Below are 25,894 nucleotides of genomic sequence, written 5' to 3'. Positions count from 1 at the left end.
GTGCAAGCCAAACATGAGAATAGCTAAATTGCTTTAGACCTGAATACAACAATAGATGCACATCAAGTTAGCCGATCAACGATTAGCAAGCTAATGAAGAAAGAACAACTTAATTTGTACCTTGTAACAAAGAAACCACTACTAAGCATCAAAGACCATCTCAAGCAAAAAAAATGGTGCAAAGAAAGAGCTGCATGGGCTGTAGAGTTTTTCTATAACAAAAAAAGAATTTTAGTGAGGAGATACAAAAACGAAAAATAAAATCCTTGTTTTTACTTGTCAAGACTTCAAGGAGGAGGAGGAGGCTCAATGGGGATTTGGAGCTGCATTGCTCGATCTAGCACTAGCCTGGTGGAGCTTTACACTAATCTCCTCAATCAGCTTTGGTATAGAGAGATATTAGAAGATTATTTACAGCTTTCAATGGATATTTTTGGAACTGACTCCACTTGGCAATGTCAATAACATAGCGCTCCTTGTCACACAGCATGCTCAATCAAGCAATACATGGAGGAAAAACATTTAAATCTGATGCCTTAGCCCACTCACTCACCTGATATCCTATTAAGAATTTTTGCAGCTGGATTGACTGCAAATTGTAAAAATGCAAGTTTACTTACTTGGTGCAGCTCAAGATACAAATGCAAGCGTTGTGGAATACCATGCCACAAGATCTAATACAAAAACTTATAGGTTTCATGCTGTGTAGAGTCTTGGCATGTCATAAAAACAAAGGTGGCCATATAAAACATTAAATTTTCTTAGAAACTTCGAAAGGTTGTGCCCTAATACTTTCGCACACCTTTTTTTATCTTATATTTGTCACTCTTATTGTATTCTTAATAAATTAAAGATGATTAAAAAAAACAATTTTTATATTTGACACTTTGTAATAGTGTTTTTTTTTAACATTAAATTAAAAAAAAAAAGATCAATCAGTCTTTCATTTAAATTAGCACTCGTTTGAAGTTAACTGATAAAAAAATTCCACATGCGCTAATACTTTCTGGAAGCTTATATGTGTGTCTAAATATATATAGATATATATATATATATATATATATATATATATATAGATATATATATATATATATATATATATATATACATATGTATATATATATATGCATATATATACATATATATATGTGTGTGTGTGTATATATATATAAATTTATATATATATATATATATATTAAATATATATATATATATATATATATATATATATATATATATATATATAAATTTATATAGATGGAAATAACTCATATTTTGTAAACTTTACATCTAATCAATATGGGATATCATCTAGTATTACAAAAAATAATAGGGTGATAAAATCAACAGCATCTAGATATTGCACGGACAAAGGAAAATGTGATAATCTAACTTTTTTGAATATTGGAACTAGTGATACAATCATTAATATAACTGGTTACAGCATGAATGATTATTTGATTTCTACTATGCATAAGTTCATAAATCATAGGTTAGTTGTTAGATTTTTTAATTTGTTTTTTTTATTACTGCTACTGTAACATTTGTATCACATATTATATCCAATACACATATACCTAATTTTTTTTACAAATACTCTACGCATGAATTCATGATTTTTAAGTTAGTTGTTTTTGCTTTTTACTATATGTGCTACCAAGGGTCAATGATTTCGATATTATAAAACAATTATACTTTTATTAGGGACTTCCTTTAAAAACATTCAGTTGTAACATTTTTTTTGTATTTTTACATGTTATTTTTTTGCAATATATATGGAATAGTTTCTGAGATTAATATCTAAATTAAATAATATATGGTATTTTGGGTTCCAAGTTCCGGTATTTCTAAATGCTTTGAAGTTACACTAATGAAATTCTGAAGATTACACTAAAGCCGGTATTTCAAAATGCTTTGAAGTTAAACTAATAAAATTCTAATGATGCTTTTTGTGAAAATGAGTTTATATATTTTTTATTATTAGACCAGGTATACATAGCTTATTGTGCAAGAGATTTTTTAGAATTTACAATTGTAACAAAAGCATGTTTAGTGCCAAACCTTTTTTTTTTGAGTTATTCCAAATCTTTCCTAGACTGCAAGCAGTAATATTCCATAAAATTAAAATCACTATTCATCAGTATACTTTTGTCAGTGGACATAAAATATGTTATTTTATAGAAATAGTGACACTTTAACAAAAAAGATTAAAAAATATTAAAAAAAAATTTCATGTTGATTTTATTTTAGATTTTTTTATTCTAGTGTGTTTTAATAAAGAAGTCAAATGCATAATAAATAAAAATAAATGTAAAAAGAAAAAAGTTAAGAGTTGCTAAACAAAAAAATAAAAATGATATAGTTACATGCTTTTATAGTTATTCAACATTTATCAAAATCCAACACTCTTCTTCATTTCCAGTTACTTCTGGTGTACCTTATGGTATCTTGGTGCTATCCTTGGTTCTGTATTGATTCTAATCTACATTAATGATTTTCCTGACAATCTTACATTTAAAGTAGCTCTATTTACTGCTTACACAACTTTATACTACTGTCTTGACAAAGAGTCTACTTTTTTTAATTGCTTAGGAACAGCTAGGTGAACTTGAATCTGATCACTATTCTGTAATATAGCCTGGGGCTTGTAGTAGCGTGTGGGTTTTAACTTTATTAATCAGAAAATAATTTTAACTTAAAATTATTTTCTGTAAACAACTATTGCAATTTGTCAACATCCTATATTAATGAATGACAATCTTTTCGCTGAGCTCTACTTTATATCTTCTTAAATTATCATTAACTAATAACCTCACATGGAAACCACATATAAATAGTTTTCAAAGTTAGCATCTGCCAAGGTTGCTTCTATTTATTGTGCTCACTATATATCTTACTTCTGGTTCCATTTTCTATCTCTATAGATCTCTTATTTGTCCTTGTACGGAGTAACGCTGTTATATTTAGGCTGGTTCTTCTAATGATGCTCTTTCTCTTCTTGACATGGCCTCTCTCATATCGTTGTAGATTTGTATCTCTTTCTCTTTTCTACAAATACTTGAAATCATGGTTGCTGCTCAAAGAAGCTATTATTGATAGTTCACTTAATTAAAACTCATTCTCGCTTGACTTGTCATTTAGCAAAGTCTCATTCTTTTAGTGTATCTATCCCTGCATGCTTTAAAAACATTAATTAGCCTTGTCTTTTTCCCTGCACTTCAACCCTTTGGAATTCTCTCTCATCTTCATGTTTTCCTGACTCGTACAACCTACAACTTTTTTTCTGTCAATTGTTTCTTTGTTCTTTAAACTCTGTTCTTTGCTTTATAGCAATTTCCAACTTAATAGTACTGAAGTTGTAAGTAAACTGAAAAAGTAAGAAAACTGTGAAGAAAGAGGTGAAATTGCTCAAAAACTATACAGCTCTGAATTTCGTAGCTTAGATAAATATTCGCTAGCCTGAATAAAAGCTAACATAGAGGTCCTCAATTCTTTAGACTTCAGTGGAGCTGCCAAGCTTAGTTGAATTGGTCACAGAAAATTCGTGGCTTTTATTCCTTATGATAGGGCAGAGTAAAAGTGACTTTCAATGGATGAAAACCCCACCAGAATATTGGACTTGTAAATATTTCTACCTAAAATTTAAAGATGCTGTTTTTAATCTTGTAGTTGTTAATAATTGCTCTAAAAGAACTGTTAAACTCATAAAGTACGACATTGATATTGCCAGAAAGAAAGAAAAAAGACAAGATTCACTTTTATTCTTGCACAATTACAAAAGGAAGTATGTAGAAAAAAGCAAAACCTCCAAGAAAAACAAAAAAACAATATAAAAATATAACATAATATTTGTAAAAAATAACACAATTATTAAAAAAATTTTAAAATGAAATTGCTAGACGTTTTATGCAACATATCTGGTGTTTTTTCCAAATGACTTAACATATCAAAAAAGTTATTACGTTGCGTAAAAATTGGAAAAAATTGCATAAATTTGCAATTTTATTGATAGATTTGCACGAAATATTTCAGATAAATAAAAATACCATGCATTTTATTTGTTTCTTCTAACTTAGAAGAAACTCTGGAAAGAAAAGAGTTTTAGAACTTGCTTAAATATGCCAAAAATAGGCTTAAAAAAGTCTAAATTCAGGCAATTATGGCACTTGAGCAACCCCTGAAAATGGTCAAAATTCAAAAAAAAAAAACTCTATTAATAAAATAGGGGTCTGCGCAGCAGATAAGACTCCATGATACTTTAAATTTTTTCATGACCCCAAAATGAAGCAGTTTAATATATATATATATATATATATATATATATATATATATATATATATATATATATATATATATACACACAAATATATATATACACACAAATATATATATATATATATATATATATATATATATATATATATATATATATATATATATATATATATATATATATATATATATATATAAATATATGCACACCCAAAATTGTTTGCAGTAAATCTATAACAAACTCACTTTTCAGCAAATTTTCCAGGCTATCAAAAATGCTAGCCATGAGTTCCAAAGCCATTGATATTTAGATAAATGCGCATGTTACATGTGCTTTAAATGTTTAACACCAGTAAAAGATGGTCATGGGCAGTCAACCGCCCTCTAAGCTCCATCCATGACAACTAAAAAAAATTAAAAAACAAAATAATGTATTATCTCATTTATCCATTGCTAAGAAAAGATCATTGTGGCTATGCCCACATAATCAAGAATTAATAAAAACACACCATATTCATTGGATACTGTCCACTGTCCTAACATTTGTAAGAAACTATTCTGTCATGATTTTGCCAAAACCGATCCCTTAATAGGATCACTCTCAAACACACCTTAATGTTTAAAAATTAACAGTATAACTATACACTAAATTTAAGCTAAAAAATGTGCCTTTATAAAAAATGTCTTAAACAATTTGCCCTTAAAATGCCATTAGCTGTTAAGAAATTCGTCATTTTAAAGCATGGTAAACTGGGAAGCCTGATAATAATACCAATATACAACTTATATAATAATTAAAACACATCGCAATTAACGAAAGAGTTGAGCATTATAAATTTTTGCTTTTTAAGGTTTTCTCACTTACAATTATAATAAATTAAACATGTATAATTACACAAATAATATATTGTGTTTATAACTAAATAAATTTTAAGGTTAAATACAATTGTTATCCATTTTTGTTTTTTGTCACTATATTATATTATATTATAATTAACAAAATAATAAAAAAACATATTAGAGCAATTCAAATTTGATTTTAGATCTATAAAAGTTATTCAAATTTTGTTTTTCTGATCTCCTATGTAACATTGTTGTTTGCCTTGAACTTGCCTTGAATGGTGTCTTTCAGACCTTTTTCAATTTTTACAATGCCTTTTTGACCCAGTTGTTTTAACACAGGTAAAAATAGATTCAATTTATTTTATAATATTCAATGCAAAGACTAAGTTTTTATATAAAAATCTATAGTTGTCATTACTCGCCTATCAGTGTGGAGTACACTCTCCCATTCTTGACTGCCACCTTCTTCTCTCCAGATGTTTTATTTCCTGGATAACAAATTGTTTTTAACATGTCTTGAGAGAAAATTTCTTTCCTTATCATTTTAGCTGCTGTCGTTGTTGCAAATGTTGTCAACGGGAGTGCCTTAGTATGTTCCAAAAGCGACATTTTCTGAAGGAAATAAAAATATTTTGAGAAAAAATTATTTTATATAATAATAATAAATATAATGCTATTCCAATAAGATATAAAAAATATAATATAATTTAAAACTTAATCTGCATTATTTCACATGTTCATTTCATGTAAAGTTTTTTTTCATATAAAAATTTTTTAGATGCATGTTATACTTAACAACAACCAAGATTACAATTAAAAACAAAACAAAATAACAACTTCAGATGGAAGCGGACAAAAAAACTTCAAAAGCCCTTGTAACGTTCATCTTTATTTTATATTTCAAAACCTTGAAAATATTTTATATGTTGTTTGCTAAATCTTTGACTAGTTGCAGTAGCTGCAGTATAAATAAATGAATAAATTTTTATTAGTTATAATTTGATTTTTATTAGCATGTGGCTTGAGCATATGAAGGCTCCCTACATTTTAATAACATAATAATAGATTCCATTTTGAACATTTTAACTTACTTAATAATAATAAGGAAGTATATATTGTATTAACTTACCCAAGTTTTGACAAAGGAGTCATTTTTAAATTTTTTTTCCAAATCAATATACTGCTCTTTTGTGGTCAAAGGCAGGCATCCTAATATCGGATTACCCTCAACCTTATCATCGTCTGCAAAATCCATGTTTGTTTTTAGAGGTTGCTTTCTATTCTGTAAAACACTCTTTATATCAAGAACATCCATCATTACATATGTAAAATTCAGCATGTGCTGATTAATCTCTAAAAAAATGAAAATTATTCAGTCTTTTTATCACGCAATTATGAAATGAAGTTTAATTTTTATTCACAGTGAAAGAGTTTAATTTCAATGCTATATGTTGTAATTGAGAGAGTATACTTGTTATGTAAAAAGTAAACAATGTCAGATCACACAGACCATAGATCTTATATACACTATTTACCTGTTTGAGACATATCGCTGGCTTTCTTTCTGTGCCTATTCGAACTACCCAATTTTGAAATTGCACCACACATTAAATTCAGCATCAGCTTCAACTAAGCAAAAAAAAGTAATGAAAAAATGTAAGACTGTTGAGCTTTTAACCTTAATGTTTTTTTTATATTGGAACTCCTATTACCCAGATTCAAATTCAAAATGTATATAAATATAAATATATATATATATTTCTTACACTAAAACTCAGTCCTTCACTTATAATTTCGTACCTTTTACACAAGGACTGTTCCTAGCCTCCTTTGGTGGCAAAGTAAGTCCTATACCCTTTGCAGTAGGACTTAGTTCTCTACAAATGACAGGAGACCTTTCCCCAAACACAGGGGATCTAGAAGAACTGCATACTAAAAATAAAATTATACTATTTCGAATAATAAATGCAAGATTTAAAATATCACAAAAAGAAACCATTAATTATCTCTTATCAATTATCTTTAATCTTGTAATATATGCATAATTAATTATCATTAGCCATAGTTTTACTTTAATTATTTAAAAAATATATATTTATTCTGCACAAACTATACATAAATATAAAAACGTTTTAATTTAATTTCATAATAACAAAATCCAGTCTTTTATCATTACCTACCTTTTTTACTGGAACTGCTCCTTTTCCTCATTGGTGTTGAAGTAAGTCCAATACCTCTGTCTGTTGAACTTTGTCTTCTAGTCCTGGCTGAAGGAGACATATCTCCAAACATAGGGGATCTAGAAGTACTAAATTCTGAAAAAAAAATTACAATCACAAGATTTAATGGAGTTTGTAACTTGCATTAAAAAAAATAAAAGATAATTTTTTTAGTTTTTATCTACCAAAATTTTTAATTACATATAATTCATCAACACTTGATTCTGAGTCACGAAACAGGTTCTTAAACACAAAAATTTATATTTTTATTTTTGTCTATTTTAAAACAGTTTTTAATTATTAAACCTAATATATAAAAAAAACTGAGCAATAATTATTATTCATCTTATTATTCAAAATTGAATGTTCATTGTAACTATTTATAATTTAAAAAATGAAAAGTATACCTTTATCTAAAAACGTTTTACTACTTTAATAAATATTATTTATCTGCTTTACCTATTTGCTGAGAAACAATTTCTGGAGATTCATTGTTGTACTCACTTGCAATTTGGGAAGTAAGCTGTTTGTCAGTTGAGTTTTCTGGAGTATCAGAAAAATTGATTTCAGGAGTAAACAATATTTTTTTATAATTTTCTCTTGCAGTGTGGGTGTCCATTGACTTTTGATTACCTGTAAATCAAATTTATTTATACATTTCATTGCAACTATTGTAAAGCATAAAAACAAAATTCAGGTTTTTAAAATTATTATTATTAAATGTTAGTTGCAAAACTGCGCAAAAAATTTTATATGCTATTATTTCTCATCTTAATAATTAAAAACAACATTTTTTTTGTTGTTGTAATATATATTTTATTAGCTGTATTAAATTTTATCTCAACCTACCCCAATTTTGTACTGTTTTTTTCCGCTTGTATGCTGGAAAAGGTGGTGCTGCAGACAATCTAAAATTGTTTTCAACATTTTCCTTCTCCTTATCCCAGGATGCAGCATCAGGATGCAGCGAATCCCAGGCCTTGCTGATAAACCAACCTTTCTTTTTGGCTGAGCTTTATCGTCTGCAGTTGTAACATTACCAACAAATACATTTTTCTTATCAAGCAACACCTTACTCTTAGCTTCTGCAAGTGAAACTGCAAGCAAAAATTATATCCTGTTATAAATAAATAGACTTAAATATAAAATATTATAATCATTTTACAAATTAAAAAATTACAGTTTTTGATTCTATTTATTATTAAGTTTATATTTTTTATCAATTTTAATATATAGTTATTGGGTACATATAAACTTTTTCAGAAATAATTTCAAACCAATAATTACTTGTTTTTTGTTTCCAATAGTTGTAGAAATATTTTACAACAGTTGGGCAATTTTGTTGTACAACAATTATTGGAGAAATAGATTTAATTCTATCTTTACAACCATTGTTTTGCAACATAAATCTTGTTGTGCAACGGACATTAAGTTGTGTAACTTATGCTAGAAAATGTTTCCATTATAAAACAAAGTTGTTGTGCAACTGTTGTACAACACTTTTACAGTTATTAGAAAACAAGCTTTAAAATGAATTTGTCTAAAAGCTGTGTAGATTTTCATATGCAATGCATTAGATAATTTTTCATTTGTTTTTTGGCAAATTTCGTAATTTTGATCAGGGCATAATCAAAAGCAGTTAAATAGTATTTTTTATACTTACTATTTTTTCTCAAAATACTGCCCTGGTAAAGCTTTCACTCAAATATTCCTGTAAAAATAAATTAAATATTCCAGTAAAAATAAATTAAATATTCCAGTAAAAATAAATTCCAGTTCAACACAAGACTCAATCATCTCCTCTTCTTCTTCCTCTGTTAGGTTGCATGGCCAATAACAATCTGCAGATCCTACTAACCAGGCCATTGCACATGCATTGCATGCGGATATTGTGTTTTGAATTGGAATGCAACATACATGTTTGACATCTTGGGAAATAAATCTTTTAAATAACATAAATTTTGAATATTATAGTATATTATAGTATAGTTTTAAAAATATTTGAGTTTTATGGACGCGAAACATCGTGCTGGACGATTTTCTTTATGACAAGGTCTATATATATATATATATATGTATGTATTTTTAAAATACAATGTATCATAAATATATAATTTATATATTATACATTTTATGATATGCTATATTATAATATATCATATAATGTATCATATGTATCAAATGATAATTTATAGGCCTCAGCGTAAAGCGAGATCTATATATTAAGTTTAATAATTGAAAACTGTTATAGGATAAACAAAAATATAAATTTTTGTGTTTAAGAACCTGTTTCGTGACTCAGAGTCAAGTGTTGATGAATTATATTTAATTAATATGCTGTATATATATACATATATATACATGTATATATATATATATATATATATATATATATATACATATATATATATGTATATATATATATATATATATATATATATATATATATATATATATATATATATATATATATATATATATATATATATATATATATATATATATATATATATATATATATATATATATATATATATATTAGGGTGTCTCAGAAAAACACTTTTTTTTTCAGGATACCTCTCAAGTTTTTCCCATTTTCCGATGTCCCCTGAGGCTAAAAATAAACGGGAAAAAAAAACCCGTTGTCAAAAAGTTATTTCTGTAAAATTAAAAAAATACGATTTTTTGAAAATAAATGTCCATTATGTCAATGTTTGATAAATTTGTAATGAAATTTTTCTGATGTTATATTTTGTTTTTAATAAACTTATTGATGATCCCCTAGTTTAACAATATTATTATTAGTGTGATAAAATGCCAATTTAAATTGTCTATGGTCAATTAAAAAGATAAATTTAATTATGCGCGATTTGATCATATCATACATTATTGAGATATGTACTACATACATGTTTACTCTTGTTGTCATGCTACATAATGTATTTTACACATAGCTTAAAATTAAAAAAAGATTCAATGAATAATATAATTGTTTAATGACTGATTGAATAAATAGATAAATTAAAGTATGTCATATAATTTAATATTTAATAGTAATTTCTAAAATGGACCGCCATCGTAAGAAAGAGAAGAATACAGGAGAAAGAGGATACAGACTAATCCCAGAAGGTTACTGTTTCTTCTCAAGTATCCTATCAACCAGCTGCCTATGAACCAGCTCCCCAGCATTGGAAATATGCTTAAATATATCCAGTTTTTTTTAGATCAAAAAGAAGATAGAAAAATGTATATTACCACAGAGGTAGACAAAGAGTTTGAAAAATCTGTTAAAAACAGACAGGATCGGTGGCAGAGAATGAAGAATATGAAGATTACAAAAGTGAAAAAAGGACAAAAAATAAGGGAACTAGTTCTAAGTGAACTTGTGGCTTCCTTTGAATCTGATGCTGGTTTGTCTGAATCTGAGTCAGAAGCTGTAATTTCCACAGATGAAGATTCTGTCGATGAATTACTCCAAAACTCTGATTCTACAGAGTTTTGGAGTAATTCATCGACAAAATTTATAAAAAACATCGATAAAACACAAGGTAAATAAAAGATCATAATAAAATGTAAAGTTGGTTGTACTAATTTTGAGTAAACTTAATCAAACTGAGTTCAATTAGATTAGAAATATCATAGCTGTTTCTTATGTAGTTAATGATAAGTTTCAGTTCTGAAGATCTGGTGGATTGTACTTCTGAAGTATCTGTTTGGTACAGGGTCGGGATTTGACCTCAAACTGCAATCATTGCAGCAATCTGCAATAAAGCAGGCGTGAACCTTGAGGGTGTGCCTGTCTCCAAAAGCTCTGTTTATCGAAAGAGGTAAGAATAAATAGTAGAATATAAAATTATTGAAAATAATGAGGATCAAGTAAAACTAGGATAAGTAAAGATTAAATTATATAGGTGATAAAGTTATTTTAATTACTAGAAGACCAGATAAGACAAGATATAATGGAAACCTTGAAGGGAAAGAGGCTTGTCCTGCACTTTGATGGCAAACAGATCAAAGAGATGGAGGAGAACCTGAACATTACTGTTACTGTTGAAAGGATTGCAATTAGTGTTACATCTCCTGATATTGACAACACAAATGACATGCTCCTGGTAGTAGTTCAAGCTGAAAGCTCCAAGGGAATTGACCAGACAGATGTGATCTTAAATCTCCTAGAATATTATGATATTGTTGATCAGATCTTTGCAATATGCTGTGACACCACTGCTTCCAAAACTGGAGTATTTGTTGTTTTGCCATTACCATATTCACAAACATCCTCAACATTCCTTTTCTCTGGTTTCTATGCAGGCAACACTCGTTGGAGTTACACATCTCTCATTTTATGGAGGCTCTTACTGGTGAGAAAACAAAAAAGCCAAGGAGAGCACTCTACATAAGGCTGCAGAAAACCTGGCCATGCATCAAGGAGGAGGTGGGCAAGATGGAGGAGATCATTAGGTTTGATTGGAATGACCTACAGGTCAGATCATCCTTGTACAACATTGCAAGGGAGGCCTTGAAGTTTGGCAAGAGGGCACTTACCATAAAGACATTTAACAGGGCAGACTACAAGAAACTTTGTGAGCTAGTTGTCTTCTATTTGGGAGGAGATGTGCCAGGATTTCATTTTGTATCAACCTGGAGCCTGCCATGAAGCCAGGTACAGTTATAGTATATTATCAATAGTTTTTGTGTTTAGGGGAAAGTACGTTTTCAAGTTTTTCTTACATATTTAATAATAATGATTTATTCTAAAGGTTCATGACAGATGCTCTCTACCTGCTGACCCTGAGAATGACTGAGAAGGTAGCCCAGGTGATGAATGAGGAAGAGAAGAAGATGGTAAAGACAGCGACATTCTTTGTTTCTGTATGTTATGGGCCCTGGTTCTTAAAATCCTGTATGGTGGACAAGTTGACTTCAAAGGACTTGGCTGCCTTCAAGTCATTGTTTGACATAAGGGACCACTACCCAAAACTTGGACAGGCCCTTCTTTCCAGCATGCAGTGACATGCTTGGTATTTAACAGAACAGTTAGTTATTCTGTCCCTAGCTGGGGATGGTGTTGATGACGAGGTGAAAAAGAAAATTTTGGAGAAGTTGATCAAGTGTGATGTCTCTGACCAGTTTCATATGGGGAAACCGAAGCTACCAGTTATTAGCAGATCAACAGAGCTTACTTAGCTGGTAGGTTCCCAGAGCTGGATCTTGTTCAAAGTATCTGAGATCCCTGTTGGAGAGGTGGAGAAGTGGATCAGCGGAGATGCCAGTCAGACATTTGATATATTTAAAAGGTTTTTGAAGTCAAATGTGTCAATGACCGTGCTGAAAGGAATATCTGACTAATCCAGGACTTTGTTGGACGCTACAGGTCAGACAACATGAAACAGAACCTCATGCTGGTTGCCAGAGACAACAGAAAGAAGCTGAAGAAGGACCTGACAAAGAAACAACTCAAAAAATATTTAATTTTTTTAACTGGAAATACATATTTTCAAGAGAATTTCTTGAATACATAATTTTTTTCTAAAAAACTGCATTTTTTTTTGAAAAATGAAATTTTACAGATATCACTTTTACTGGAACAAAAAATTTTTGTGTGGTATTTTTAGCCCATTTAGACCTTAGAGAATGGGAAAAACTTGAGAGGTGATTTTTATTTTATTTTTGGGACACCCTAATATATATATATATATATATATATATATATTTTTTTTTTTTTTTTTTTCTTAGGGGGTACTATTTAGCCCCTTTCCCCTCTATATATATATATATATATATATATATATATATATATATATATATATATATATATATATATATATATATATATATATATATATATATATATATATATATATATATATATATATATATATATATATATATATATATATAAGGGTGTTTTGTTATCCCCATTTGGCCATATGAAGAATATATGAACTTTGTTTTGAAAATAACTAAAATGGTTCATTTTCTTTTTGAAAAAGGTCACCAACGAGCACCCTTGATACAATTTGTGTTGAAAAATGTTTTTTTGCAGTTAAAATTTAAATAATAAATAATTTAATATTTTTCCACTACTGTCACTTGTGATGCCCCACTTCAGCCTCAGTTCACAGAACTTGTTTAATCCAACTTTGTGTGTAGGGTATAACTTTTTAAACTCAAGATAAAGTTCCTTTAATTGAATTAATATTAAACGTTTTTGTTTATGAACTTTTACATTATTTATACACACAGAAACAAAGTCTTTTTTTCCTGGACATTGTCTCATAAACTCTTTAGATTCGTAAATTTCAGTAACTTTTTGTTTAATAATATCTTCAAATGGCTGCTCTATTTTAGATTTTCTATTTTAACCTCAGATTTAGCAAGTATTTATTTTTCATTTTTTAACTTTCAAGCTTTCTTAAAGAGAAGTTCTGAAACTGAAAATGTTTTGCAAGTTTTTTCAATTGACCAACTATAAGGAGTTAGCGTTAGTAGTTGAACTTTTTATTCCTTTAGACTTATTTTCATTTTATTTTTTATTGTATCTAACAGTTTGTCTAAATCATTACAGTTTATACATTTTTTGGTCTAAATCATTACAGTTTATACATTTTTGCTCTTTTAACGATTTTATATCTTTTGGGTTATTTATTATCCAATGCTGACGCTACTAGGTTCATCATACTTGTTGCAATTTTTTTTCTTTTTGCTTTCCATATCCTAAATTGTCACACCTACTTACATTTTTGAATGGAGATATTTCCAATAAAGACACACTCTTATTAAGAACTGTCTTACTAAGGTCTGAACAACTTAAAATTTTCTTCAGCAGCCTCATCTTGACTAACTTCTGTAATTTTTCAAGTTTGAATTCATTCATACAGTTAGTACAAACTTTTTGACCTGGTTTGATCTTAAGTTGATTTGCTATTGATATGTTGACTTTATGCAATCATTCGATAATTTTTTTCTTGTGGACTTTAATTGGATCACAACAGTATTTTTAAAGTGCTTGAAATATAGGCTTTTTCGTGGTGAAAACATATCTCCTCATTTGGTTCAAAAGTGTATCGTAACCTTTGAATTAGAACTTCAATATCAGTATCTTTTAGTCTTAATCTTTCTATCACAATCTTCATTTAAAACTCTTCCCAAACAACATATTTCTGACAATTTTTCTGACATTTCTTACTAATCTAAAAATATTTATGTTTCCAGTAATAAAATCAGTAAAAATGAAATCTCACGTACAAATGTGATTAAAACTGTCTAAAATGCAACCAATAAACTATTTCTACATATAACTATTTTTGCATACACAAAACTTTTTAGTTTTTGGCTCTAGCAATATTAAAAACTAAAATAATAAAATCCAGAAAATACTGTGCAAGTTTAAATTTTGCTACAAACACTTGTAGCAATTGAAGTATTTTACACACAAATTATAACCATGTGAAAATTATATCATTATAATTATATTATATCCATAAAATTAAACAAATACATATTATAAAATCATACCAAATAAATTAAGTTAAGACACTGATAATGTTATTTTAGGGAAAACTGGTTATATTTATTCAGGAAAAATTAAAAATATACGCCTAGGTCATAGGGCTACAATCATGTCATAAGATAGAATATAGGTTTTTTGGTGATTGTCTATATATAGAAACTTGCCAGTAAAAAGTTTCATAATTTATTTTAGCTGTCTACGCTATTTTTTATGCCTACAAAGTGAATATAATTTATCGTATTTTTTTAAAAAAGTGATTTTTTTTAAAAATACGATAAATTATATTCACTTTGTAGGCTGCTGCAAGTGCTAAAATAACTTTTAACACATCATTTTAATTTTTTCCGCTAGTGGTTACTCTAAGTACACAAAAGTAACAAAATATTGGCACAGCTTGTCTGTTGGTAATGAACTGTAGCACATTAAAGTTTCCAAAATTTTTTCTAATATTGTGTTATTTAGTAACTTTGAGGTACAAGAACTAAAAAATTGTTAAAAATCAGTCAAAAACACCTGTAAAAATAGATAAACTGGGTAAAAAACTTATATTATTGTAAATAATTTCAGGTGATCATCTACTTTATTTAAAAAGTTATGATCTGTTAAAAATCAAAAAAAATCTACTGTAAGCTCCAGATAGTCAAATTTTGCTGATTTTGGTCAATATTGATTCAATTAAAACTTTTGAACGGTTTGGTCAATCAAGCTGAAATTTTCAGGATTGTGTTTTTTTCATAAAAGCTGTGGGTGGTCAAAATTTGAAGCAAATTTGAGGTGGTACCCTGGGGCAAAAACTATATATGTATATACAACCCTCGGAATCAGGAAAAATGAGGTCGGCAATAATTTGCCAACCTCAATCTTTTAGAGGTCGGCATCAGGTCGGCAAAAACTATCTGATACAAAGGTCTTACCATAAAACATAGAAACGAGGTCGACAATTTTTTGCCGACCTTAAACACTTTCAGGTCCGCAGTTAGGTCGGCATTGCCGAATGCCGACCCTAATTCCAAGAGTTGTATATATATATATATATATATATATATATATATATATATATATATATATATATATATATATATATATATATATATATATATATATATATATATATATATATATATATATATATACAAAGTCATGACCAACTGCATATTTTGATCTCTCTAATAGTGTACTTAGGCAATAATAACTAATTTTTGGAGCGATTTTTATTTGGAAACCTTACTAAATATCTAGTTACCGATGTGGCGCGTTTTTAGCAACCAAATATCATTATTTTTGTTATTATAATTGCTATAATTTTTGTTAATTACTGTTCTGTGTTGATTTGATCAGAAATTGTTGATATCAGTTTGGCAAGTTTAAGATTTTTTTGGCATTGTTTTAGTAGATATTTACTTGAAATTAATGTATTATCACTTGACTACATATTGTACCGAAACGTGGAGCTAATATTGAGAATAAATTAATTAGATTTAATTATAAATAGCAGTACTAGTTAGGATTAATTAATCTTAATTAGTTATAATTAACAATTTTTTGGAACTTTTCAAGTTTTATTGTGTTTCTAAACATTTGTTGTTGTTAAATAATGATTGAAATCATGTTTTCTTTCATTAAGCAAACATTTTATTATTTTTGTATTGTAATTTTGCAGAACATTGTGTGTGCCATGTATCAGAAGCTATCAACTGAGCAACGACTGAAGATCATTGTTATGATTAAACAAGGCATTTCTTACAGAAATATTGCTGAGCAAATGAAAATTGGACTGTCAATTGTTACTAAAACAGCCAGAAAAGAGAAAGACACCAGTACAGTGGCAGACTGGCGTGTTGGACGACCTCGTAAAATTACCGCAAAGCAGGATCGGCTTTTGGTTCGGGCGAGTTTGTCCAATCGTTTCGCCACAGCTTCAGATCTTGCAAACTACATGGGGAAAAACCATGAAGTTCATCTGGCAGCAAGGACAGTTAGAAAATGCCTGCAGCAAGCTGGTTTGAATGGGAGAATTGCTGCAAAGAAGCCTTTATTGCGACCTGATAACATCGCGAAAAGAAGAGCATTTGCAAAGATGCACAAAACCTGGACTGTCGCACAATGGAATAAAGTATGATGGAGTGATGAAAGTACCTTTACTGTTTTCTGTGCAACTAAAAGAGCTTATGTGAGAAGAAGAGTTGGTGAACGATTTAGTCCTCTGTGTGTAGCTCCCACAGTAAAGCATAGAGGAGGCTCTCTTATGGTATGGGGTTGCATGTCAGGATCAGGTGTAGGTCATTTATATCGTTGTACGGGCATGGTAAACCAGGATAAATATTTGGAATTATTAAAAGCACAAATGAAACCATCAGCAAACAAACTATTTGGTAAAAACAAAACATTTTTCTTTCAACAGGACAATGCTCCTTGCCACAAAGCTAAGAAAGTAATGGAATATCTCAAACATGCTCGTACCAATGATATTGAATGGCCTCCACAAAGTCCTGACCTGAACCCCATTGAAATTTTGTGGGAGGAGCTCTTCAGAAAGGTACAGAAAACCAAACCCAGCAATCTGGATGATTTGTGGCAACATTTGCAAGCTGCATGGCTAGCAATCCCTGCTGACACCATCCAAAAGCTAGTACAGTCGATGCCAAGACGTGTACAGGCCGTGCTCGATGCACATGGAGGGCATACAAAATACTAGTCTTTTAGTCAGAATTTCTTATGTTTTATTAGTGGCGCTTATTACTGACAATGCAGAGTCATTTTTATTTGAATGTGGTGCTGTTTTAATTTATATTGTGCCAAAAATGAATAAAATTCTCTTGTTTTTTAACTGTGGTCATGACTTTGTGCCACCACTGTATATATATATATACATAACATGCCACAAATTTTGGTGAATTTAAGTTGTTTAATATGAGCAATCTATTAATGGAAAAATTGCAAATGAATTGTCATCATTTTTAAGTTTTACACATTTGCCTTTCACATTTTGCAGTCAGACAATCTGCAATAGGCCCAAGTTTATGGCTATATAAATATTTAGGTTTGAGGATCTACATGGAACTTTATATAAATCAAGAAGTCTAGTAAATTTTCTTGCAATCAGAATACGTTAATTGCTTCCTGTTGATCGAGCAATATTCTCCGATACAAAAACCTCATTTTTGCTAGTCATAAAGCAGTTGTTAGGAATACTACATTTTAAGGTGAAAGTTTCAAATTTTACTGATGTATATTGTGGTCCATTGGTTGCATCTATAAGTGGACCTCTATAATGTTGTTTTAAAAATTCAATATTTTCAAATTGAATGAACTTTTTTACAGGTACATTAACTTTTCTTTCATGTTCACGCTTTACAACCTGTTGTAATGGGTTAGGTGATGTCTGCAGCATATTTCTAATGTATCTATTTGCATTTTCAAATGCAAATGCAGAATATTTTTCAATTGGGCCAAATTTCCTTACGTCATTAGCTATATGTATTAGAGAGTGGATATTAGCACTCACAAGATAGTTTCCATATAACATAGCAAAATCAGTAACAAAATTTATAAGTAAAATTTTACAATAAGCAACCTCAAGTGGTGTTGCTTGCCTTGTAAGAATACTTATAGCAACATGTAAAGTTAAGAAATGGTGATACAGAGCTTTATTTCTTTGTGAACCATCAAGTATTTGTTTCATAACAAGAGGACCAATATAAAGAAGGAAAAGACAAAATTCTGCGGTTTGAATAATGCCAAGCATGTTAGTTCTCGAGGGCGATGCTGAAACTCAAATGGGATCTCATTTTTTATGGTCATTATCTTATTAGAGACTCTAGATCTTATATTTACACTTGGCGCTTTACCAAATAACTGTGTTAGTATTTTCTTTACTGTACCTATGCATATTTGATGCATAGGGTAAATAACTAACATAGTTATTATATCTAAAAAAGGTATTTGCTCAAGAGTTGTTTCACCATGGTGATGCTCTGGTTGCCGTCTAGTTTTGAAAGATGCATTTGTTTTAATTGCTGCATCAATCTCCAAGAAAGCCTGATTGTTGTTTATTCTTTCTCCAACCACTTCACATTTTGTACAGGAATATTCCCCTGTATGTCCAATTGTATTAAGGATAAAATTTTTAGCTGGGAGGTCACAAACAAATCCACTAATACAAACATTAAATTGTTTATTTTCAAAAGCTATACCATCATTGCACAGTTCAAGGCATACATTAACAAAATCACTCAGGTATAAATTTAATGAATCAGGTTTTTTAAATCCATAGAATATACCAATTTTAAACACAGATACAGAATTCAAATCGCTTACTTTCTCTAATATTGACATGAATTGGCTTGTGCTGCTTTTACTTATGTTAACACCGCCAATGTTTATTAATATTTCAAGGATACTGCCACCATCCAAAATATAATTTGTTTCTTGAAGTAATTCTATTATTCCTGATCTAATTCCAAAATGGTCGTAATGAGCTGAAGGAATTTCATGTATCACTACTTTTTTTGTAAGAGTTTTTATTAATGCTTTAAGAGTTTTTGGGAATTTATCAGTGAAACATGGATGCCTTTCTTAATAACTTTAGTAGTTTATTGGTTGCTCTTTCAGTTAGAGCCAACTCAACCACAAGCGCTGCTAACTTTTGTCTAATATTTACTTCTTCATCACTTGAAAACAAGGCAGCTACATCTGATGAATCATCTTTAATAGGTGGAGGTATTTGAGGAAGTAGTGTTTGGAGAGGTAGTGTCTGCATAGGTGGCAATATTGGTAAAGGTGAATCAACTAGTTGATGGAGAGGTACTTCATTATCTAAACTCTCAAAATCTGCATTACCATTACTTGAGTCTGTATCGGAGTTATACTCTACTGTAGCTTGCTCTCTGCAATATTTTATTTTCTTGTAGGCTTGTGAGCGCGATAGCTTATGAAAATTAATTCTCTTGTTCATATTTGCTTCAAAAATAATGTATCGTTATTAAAAAATTGCTATATTAATTGATGTATAATTATATATTTGTAGTCAAAGTTTTAACATTACATAATATATAATTCTAGTTACGTTAAACTACTAAAAGTAGTTTAACATAACAAACTATAATTCCACTATATATATATATATATATATATATATATATATATATATATATATATATATATATATATATATATATATATATATATATATATATATATATATATATATATATATATATATATGTATATATATATATATATATATATATATATATATATATATATCAATATATAATTCCAAGTAACAAAAATTATATAAACAGTATAAAAAAAATATTGTTTTGATCAGACTGGCTGACACTGATTATCAGTGTTTTTTTGTCAGTATACTGTATATAAACAGTTATATACAGTATACTGTAATTCAAATACTAAATACGCAAAATATTACCAAATATAAAATTCAAACCCTAAACTCCTCCATAAATGAGCAATATATATTACTTGTGCAATATATTTTGTTAAAATTTCAAATAATTTAATTATAAAAAATAAAATAGCACTTAAATATATGTTTTCTCCGCATGAAATTATAAAATGTAATGCATAGAACTAATTATAAAATTATGCGCATGTGCCTCAAAGCAACATTTCATGTATTTAACAAAAAAAAAATTGAAATCTGTAAATGAAAAGTTCTGCAGAAAGCTCTACTTGACTACTCATTTAAATAAATAAACTGAAAGTAATATTATGTACTTGAAAAATATTATACATTCCTTAAAAAGAAAAACTATAGCATAGGGTACATAATTTTCATGTAAAAAGTGAAATTGAATCAATATAATACATAATATACACATATATGCACATAATAAAATTTACTTTTCAATCTCCAAGCGAAGTTTATTGTAGAGCTCCAAGAGCTCTGTGAGAGCTCATTTTGCTCCTTGGGATATGTATAACTTTTTTATGCTGGTTTTTTTTTCAATTCTTTTCTTTTTTTTCAAAGTGTAAAATGCATGTATATATATATATATATATATATATATATATATATATATATATATATATATATATATGTATATATATATATATATATATATATATATATATATATATATATATATATATATATATATATATATATATATATATATATATATATATGTATTTTACACTTTGAAAAATGTATGTATGTAGATTTGTATTTTACACTTTAAAAAAAAAAAGAATTGAAAAATAGAATCAGTATAAAAAAGTTATAAAGACAATGTGTTCAAAAATATTAAACACAATTTGCAATAAAAAGTTCAAACAATTAAGTTTGTGTTTTTCCTGTAATTTAAAAAACATTAAATTCCAGGAAATTTTTTTCAATTAATTTAATGGTTTTACACGAAAGTCAATAGTAATTAAAAGTGACAATGTGTTGTTAAAAGAATCATTTTTCACCTTTTATACTCTTAAAGCCAACAACTATGTAGAACTATATATGTAAAGCTTTTTATGCATTAATTTATTCAATTCAGATTTGGAGGGTTATCTTTTGAAGAAATAAAACCTGATTATCCATGTAATTCACTATTGAATATTACTTGTGAGAATATTTTCCATATTCCTCAAAACATAATTAAGGTAAATAGTTATGAATTTTTTGTTTATTATATTACAACTAAAAATATATTTATATAGTCAGTCATTATTGTTTTCAGTCATGTGTGATTTTTTTCAGGTGTGGTACAATTTGAAGGGCTATCATGCTCTTCCAGTATATTTAAATTCCATTAATAATGCTATTCTGCGAGCCAATATTCCTGCACCTGATGATCCTTCACAATATGGTAATATTTTTTATTTATTAAATTATAAAATAATCATAAAATATTTTAATGCATGTTTATGACACTAATATTTCATGTTGGTTATTTAAAATTTCTGCAATTTTTTTGACATTTTTCAAAAAATCAAAGATGAAAGTATAAAAAAATTAATTTAAAAGTTGTTTACACACACTCATCTTATCAAATTACATGGGCTTATGAAGCGTAGTACTATGAAGCGTACTATTATGAAGCGTACTATTATGAAGCGTACTATTATGAAGCGTAATAATTTCACTACAATTTTGTTAATCAAACATGTCTCTGAAACATGAACTTTGACATACATAGTAGCAAAAACTATTTTAGGTTTTTTTTAGAGCTTTCTGATTTTTGAAACTTCACCAAAAGTTTATCAAAGTTTTGTTTTTTGCTCCAATGAGAGCGTTTCTTAATCTCATTTTCAAAAGTCTAAAAAATAATTTTTGAATTAAATTTTGAATTTTTTTAATGTTTTCATCCTATTACTAATATAGCAAAGCATCTTTAATCAAACTTACTATGAAACGAAAGTTGAATAAAAAAACTTTCTGATAAATCAGATTTTTTTCTTTAACTTATAAATTTATAATTTTACGATTTTGAACTACTAGTTGTATTTATTAAAAGAAATAAAAATGAGCTTATTTTATTGCTTTTCAAATTGTTCCAGTGAGTTGTTGATTTTGATACAATGTACATTAGGGTTAGGGCAAAAATAATAACTTTTTGGCGTGTAGTAGGAACAAATGAACATTTTAATACTGATTAAGAAAACCACATTTATTTTTTTCAATTTAATAAAAAGCTCCCACATTAAAACATATGGTGTTAGGTGTCATATATTTCCAAAAATATTTATCTTCAAAAGTATATCAAGTTGGCTCTCAAAAGAAGTGTAATTTCATAAAAAGTTTGAAAAGTGTTAAGGTTTTAAATAAAAATCAATTTTTTCAAATTTATTCTTATAAACATTTTTAAACAAAAATTTAAAAAGGGCTCTTTTTAAGATGTTTACAACAACAACAACGAAACTGGCAATAACAATCACTTGAAAGGTTTTTGCTATCAAGATACCAAATCCACTCCAATATTTTCTTTAAATAAAAGTGTACCTAAAATCTCTTCTAATATTGATTTATCTTTCACTATCATCCTCCAATCATTTGAGTAATCTTAAAACTTATGAATCTGCAGGCCTGGATAAAATTCTTTCCAGAGTTCTTAAAGAATTAAGTCATACAATCTCAGTTCCTCTCTCTATAATCTTTACGAAGCCATTTAAAGATGAAGTCTTATTACAAGTCTGGAATGATGCTTACATTATCCCTATAATTAAAAATGGAGATAAGTCACTGATTAAAAACTATAGACCAATTAGTCTCACCTGTATTGTTGTCAAAATATTTAAAAAAATAATAAAATCTTTGTTTTAAGTTTTAAAAATTATTTCTTGTTTAGCAGGAGTATCAAAGTTCATTCATGCCTAACAAGCCTAATATCAGTTATTGATGCTTGGACATTAGCCTATAAAGTTAACATAGGTAATATATATCACGATATATCAAAAGCTTTTAACACAGTTCTGTATCTCCTAAAATTAAACTTCTAAAATTAAAAGCTTATGGAATAGATGACAAACTCTACAATTGTATAGAATATTATTTAAGAAATAGCAGAGCATCAATGTTAGTGGTACATACTCAGAATGGGTAAAAGTAACTAGCAGCATCCCCCAGGGTTCAGTTCTTGGCCCAAATATGTTTATGATTTATATCAATGATTTTCCTGATTTGGTTTCAGCTTTTGTATCTGTATTCGCAGATGATACTAAGCTATACAAATTACTTTACTTTACAATTGGCAGAAATATATGGACAACAAACTGGACAATGTCAAAAAATGTAAAGTTATGCACTTAGAACCAAAAAACGCAAAGTTCATTTATACATTCGTTGATAGGAATCCTAATATCTCAATTAATCTAGAAAACTCTCTGGTTGTAAAAGACCTTAGCGCCTTTGTCAACTGTAATTTAATTTTTTCTTCTCATGTAAATAGATTAACACAACAAATAAAATTGTTGCTATGATCAAAAGATCATTTGTAAATATAAATACCTCAACATTTTGTACTTTGTTTATTTCCTTGTTCCTCACTTTCATTATTGCAGCTCTGTCTACTATCATAAAGCTTAAAAAGATCAACAAATAATTGAAAATGTTGTATGTAAGTCTTGTAAAGCTGTTCTTGACCATACTGGACTCACTTATAACCAAAGGCTACTTAGACTAAATTTAAACATGAGCTATTGTTTCTTATGTAATGACATGGTAGAAACTTACAATCATTATGAATGTAATTTTAACCCTTTCTTGTCCTCATTAAATACTATTCAGTGTTACTCCATCAACACCTGTGGTCACGCTTATAAATTGAAAACTTTTTTGTGAGACAGATGTATGAAAAAAGTTTTTTGGAATGTGTCACAAGTTTGTGAAATTCTTTGAAAAAGGCGTAAAAGTCTACCATCTGAAGCAGTATGTTCAACATTTGTCACAACATTTAAATGCTTATTGGGAACATCAAATGTACATACAAATGATTAGACCAGCACAAGTACATACAAACAAACAAAAGGTTGATAAGCTTATTTATTATGCCTAATTAATAATAATAATAATAACTTTAAATTAAATAAAAAATTTTGTCATTTGACTTGTTTTTTAATTTAATACATGTAAGCATTATTTTATCAAAATTATAAAATATTTAGACTATTGTGCCAATGCTTGACATTGTCCTATGATGAGGCTAGTGTTTTAATTATTTCTCAATATCATTTAATCACACAAGGAAATTGGTTTTAAATCTCCACTACATCTCCAATAGCAATCAAAATAATCAATTAATTAAATGAACTTACTAACTACTAAATGAACTTACTAACTATTAAGTATGATAAATTATTATAAGAGGATACTGTTTTAGTTCATAATGTGTAATGAGTTCTGATAAAATTTTTTCTAACCTGATATCTCTGTGTACTGTTTCTTATTTGGTGTGTATTATATTATGTACTTATTATATTGTGTAGGAGGAATAACTGTTAACAAAATTTATCATAAATTTATTTTAATCAGTTTGTAACTGTATAATATTTAATAAATGTATTTAGTATATGTATATAAGCCTATGATTTATTTTCTAGGAATCATTACATATAATCATCCCATAAATTTAAAAATCTTTTCATATCAAGAAACTTTGTAAGTTTTTTTGGTTTTTGTTTTACTTATTTCTTGAGTAAAGTGTTAGAGTTTGTGTTTTACATTTCTTATTTATAGCACTATAAATAATTGGTAACATTTCTGTAATAAAACATTTAAATTTACAACAAAATATTTAACAAGATTAACAAAATAAAAAGTAAAACAGAGCAAAAGAAAATAAAGGGTATCATTAAATTACAATGTTTAATCTTTTGCTCATAATTAATTATTAAATAAAATAAACTTTTTAAAAATATTTTTTGATCATGTTGTAAAGAATCTTTTTCAGAATAATTTGGTATAAAATTTTTAAAAAAACTTTTTTTTTATATATTGTTAAATTTTCAGCTGCGTTATAATTTTTTTTTTTAATTAGGCATAAAACTCTTCCAAGTAAAGAGGAAATTTAAGTGAACTTAAAATTTTTGTATAACTTTAAAACCTTCACTCAAGAATCTTTTTTGAAATATGAACTATTTCTGGTAAATAAAATCACGAGTTAAAAATCAAAGCAATGAAGAATTGTTTTGAACAAAATATGCTGTTTGCTTACTTGGTAAACAAGGCTTTTTATAATTAGCCTAAACTGAAATATAAATCTCTATAATTACTTAACATAACATAAATTAGTTTGTTTTTAATATAAAAACATGAATGCAAAAAATGTAAACTTGTTTGTAACAGTAAATCTAGGAGAGATTGGTACATGCATTGGAAGAGATTGTTTCTGCAGTTGCTGTTGAAGCAGTTATTGTTGAATAATATTATTTCATATTAGCTTTTACTAAACATTTGACTTTTAAGTCATTACAGCTTTTGTTATAAAGATATTTTATTAATATTTATCAACATAATTAAGATATTTTATTTACATAATTATTAACATATTTTATCATCATTTTTTAACATAATTATGTACTTTCAAAATAAGAA

General features: G+C 28.0%; 2 protein-coding genes across 3 annotated transcripts in view; one reads left to right on the top strand and one right to left on the bottom strand.

Moving 5' to 3' along the window:
• LOC100201937 (ATP-binding cassette sub-family A member 2) overlaps nt 1-25,894 on the top strand; it is a 142,604-nt gene that overhangs the window by 92,791 nt on the left and 23,919 nt on the right. For both annotated transcript variants that reach the window (XM_065792796.1, XM_065792797.1), the window contains 4 exons: nt 1,258-1,492; nt 21,360-21,465; nt 21,563-21,671; nt 24,901-24,958. In XM_065792796.1, the coding sequence (XP_065648868.1) occupies nt 1,258-1,492; nt 21,360-21,465; nt 21,563-21,671; nt 24,901-24,958 (508 nt within the window). The remainder of the gene's footprint in view (nt 1-1,257; nt 1,493-21,359; nt 21,466-21,562; nt 21,672-24,900; nt 24,959-25,894) is intronic.
• On the bottom strand, nt 6,807-8,306 carry LOC136077830 (uncharacterized). The gene is made up of 5 exons (XM_065791983.1): nt 8,184-8,306; nt 7,794-7,967; nt 7,296-7,430; nt 6,916-7,047; nt 6,807-6,820 (listed from the first exon to the last, which is right to left on the bottom strand). Exons 2-5 carry the CDS (start codon nt 7,951-7,953, stop codon nt 6,807-6,809), a joined length of 441 nt encoding a protein of 146 aa, XP_065648055.1. The 5' UTR covers nt 7,954-7,967; nt 8,184-8,306.

This window comes from Hydra vulgaris, chromosome 03 (genome assembly GCF_038396675.1).
Source record: "Hydra vulgaris chromosome 03, alternate assembly HydraT2T_AEP".
Classification (NCBI taxonomy): Eukaryota; Metazoa; Cnidaria; class Hydrozoa; order Anthoathecata; family Hydridae; genus Hydra; species Hydra vulgaris.
Note: the sequence above shows the minus strand (reverse complement) of the source record. Positions and strands in the feature narration are given on the sequence as shown.

Bases quoted from the DNA above. Each gene is read 5' to 3' on its own strand.
- LOC136077830 (XM_065791983.1), bottom strand. From the start codon at position 7,953: ATGGACACCCACACTGCAAGAGAAAATTATAAAAAAATATTGTTTACT. The intron at 7,431-7,793 runs GTAAAGCAGATA...TTTTTTTTTCAG, and splicing joins AATTGTTTCTCAGCAAATAG to AATTTAGTACTTCTAGATCC. The intron at 7,048-7,295 runs GTAGGTAATGAT...TTTTATTTTTAG, and splicing joins GAGCAGTTCCAGTAAAAAAG to TATGCAGTTCTTCTAGATCC.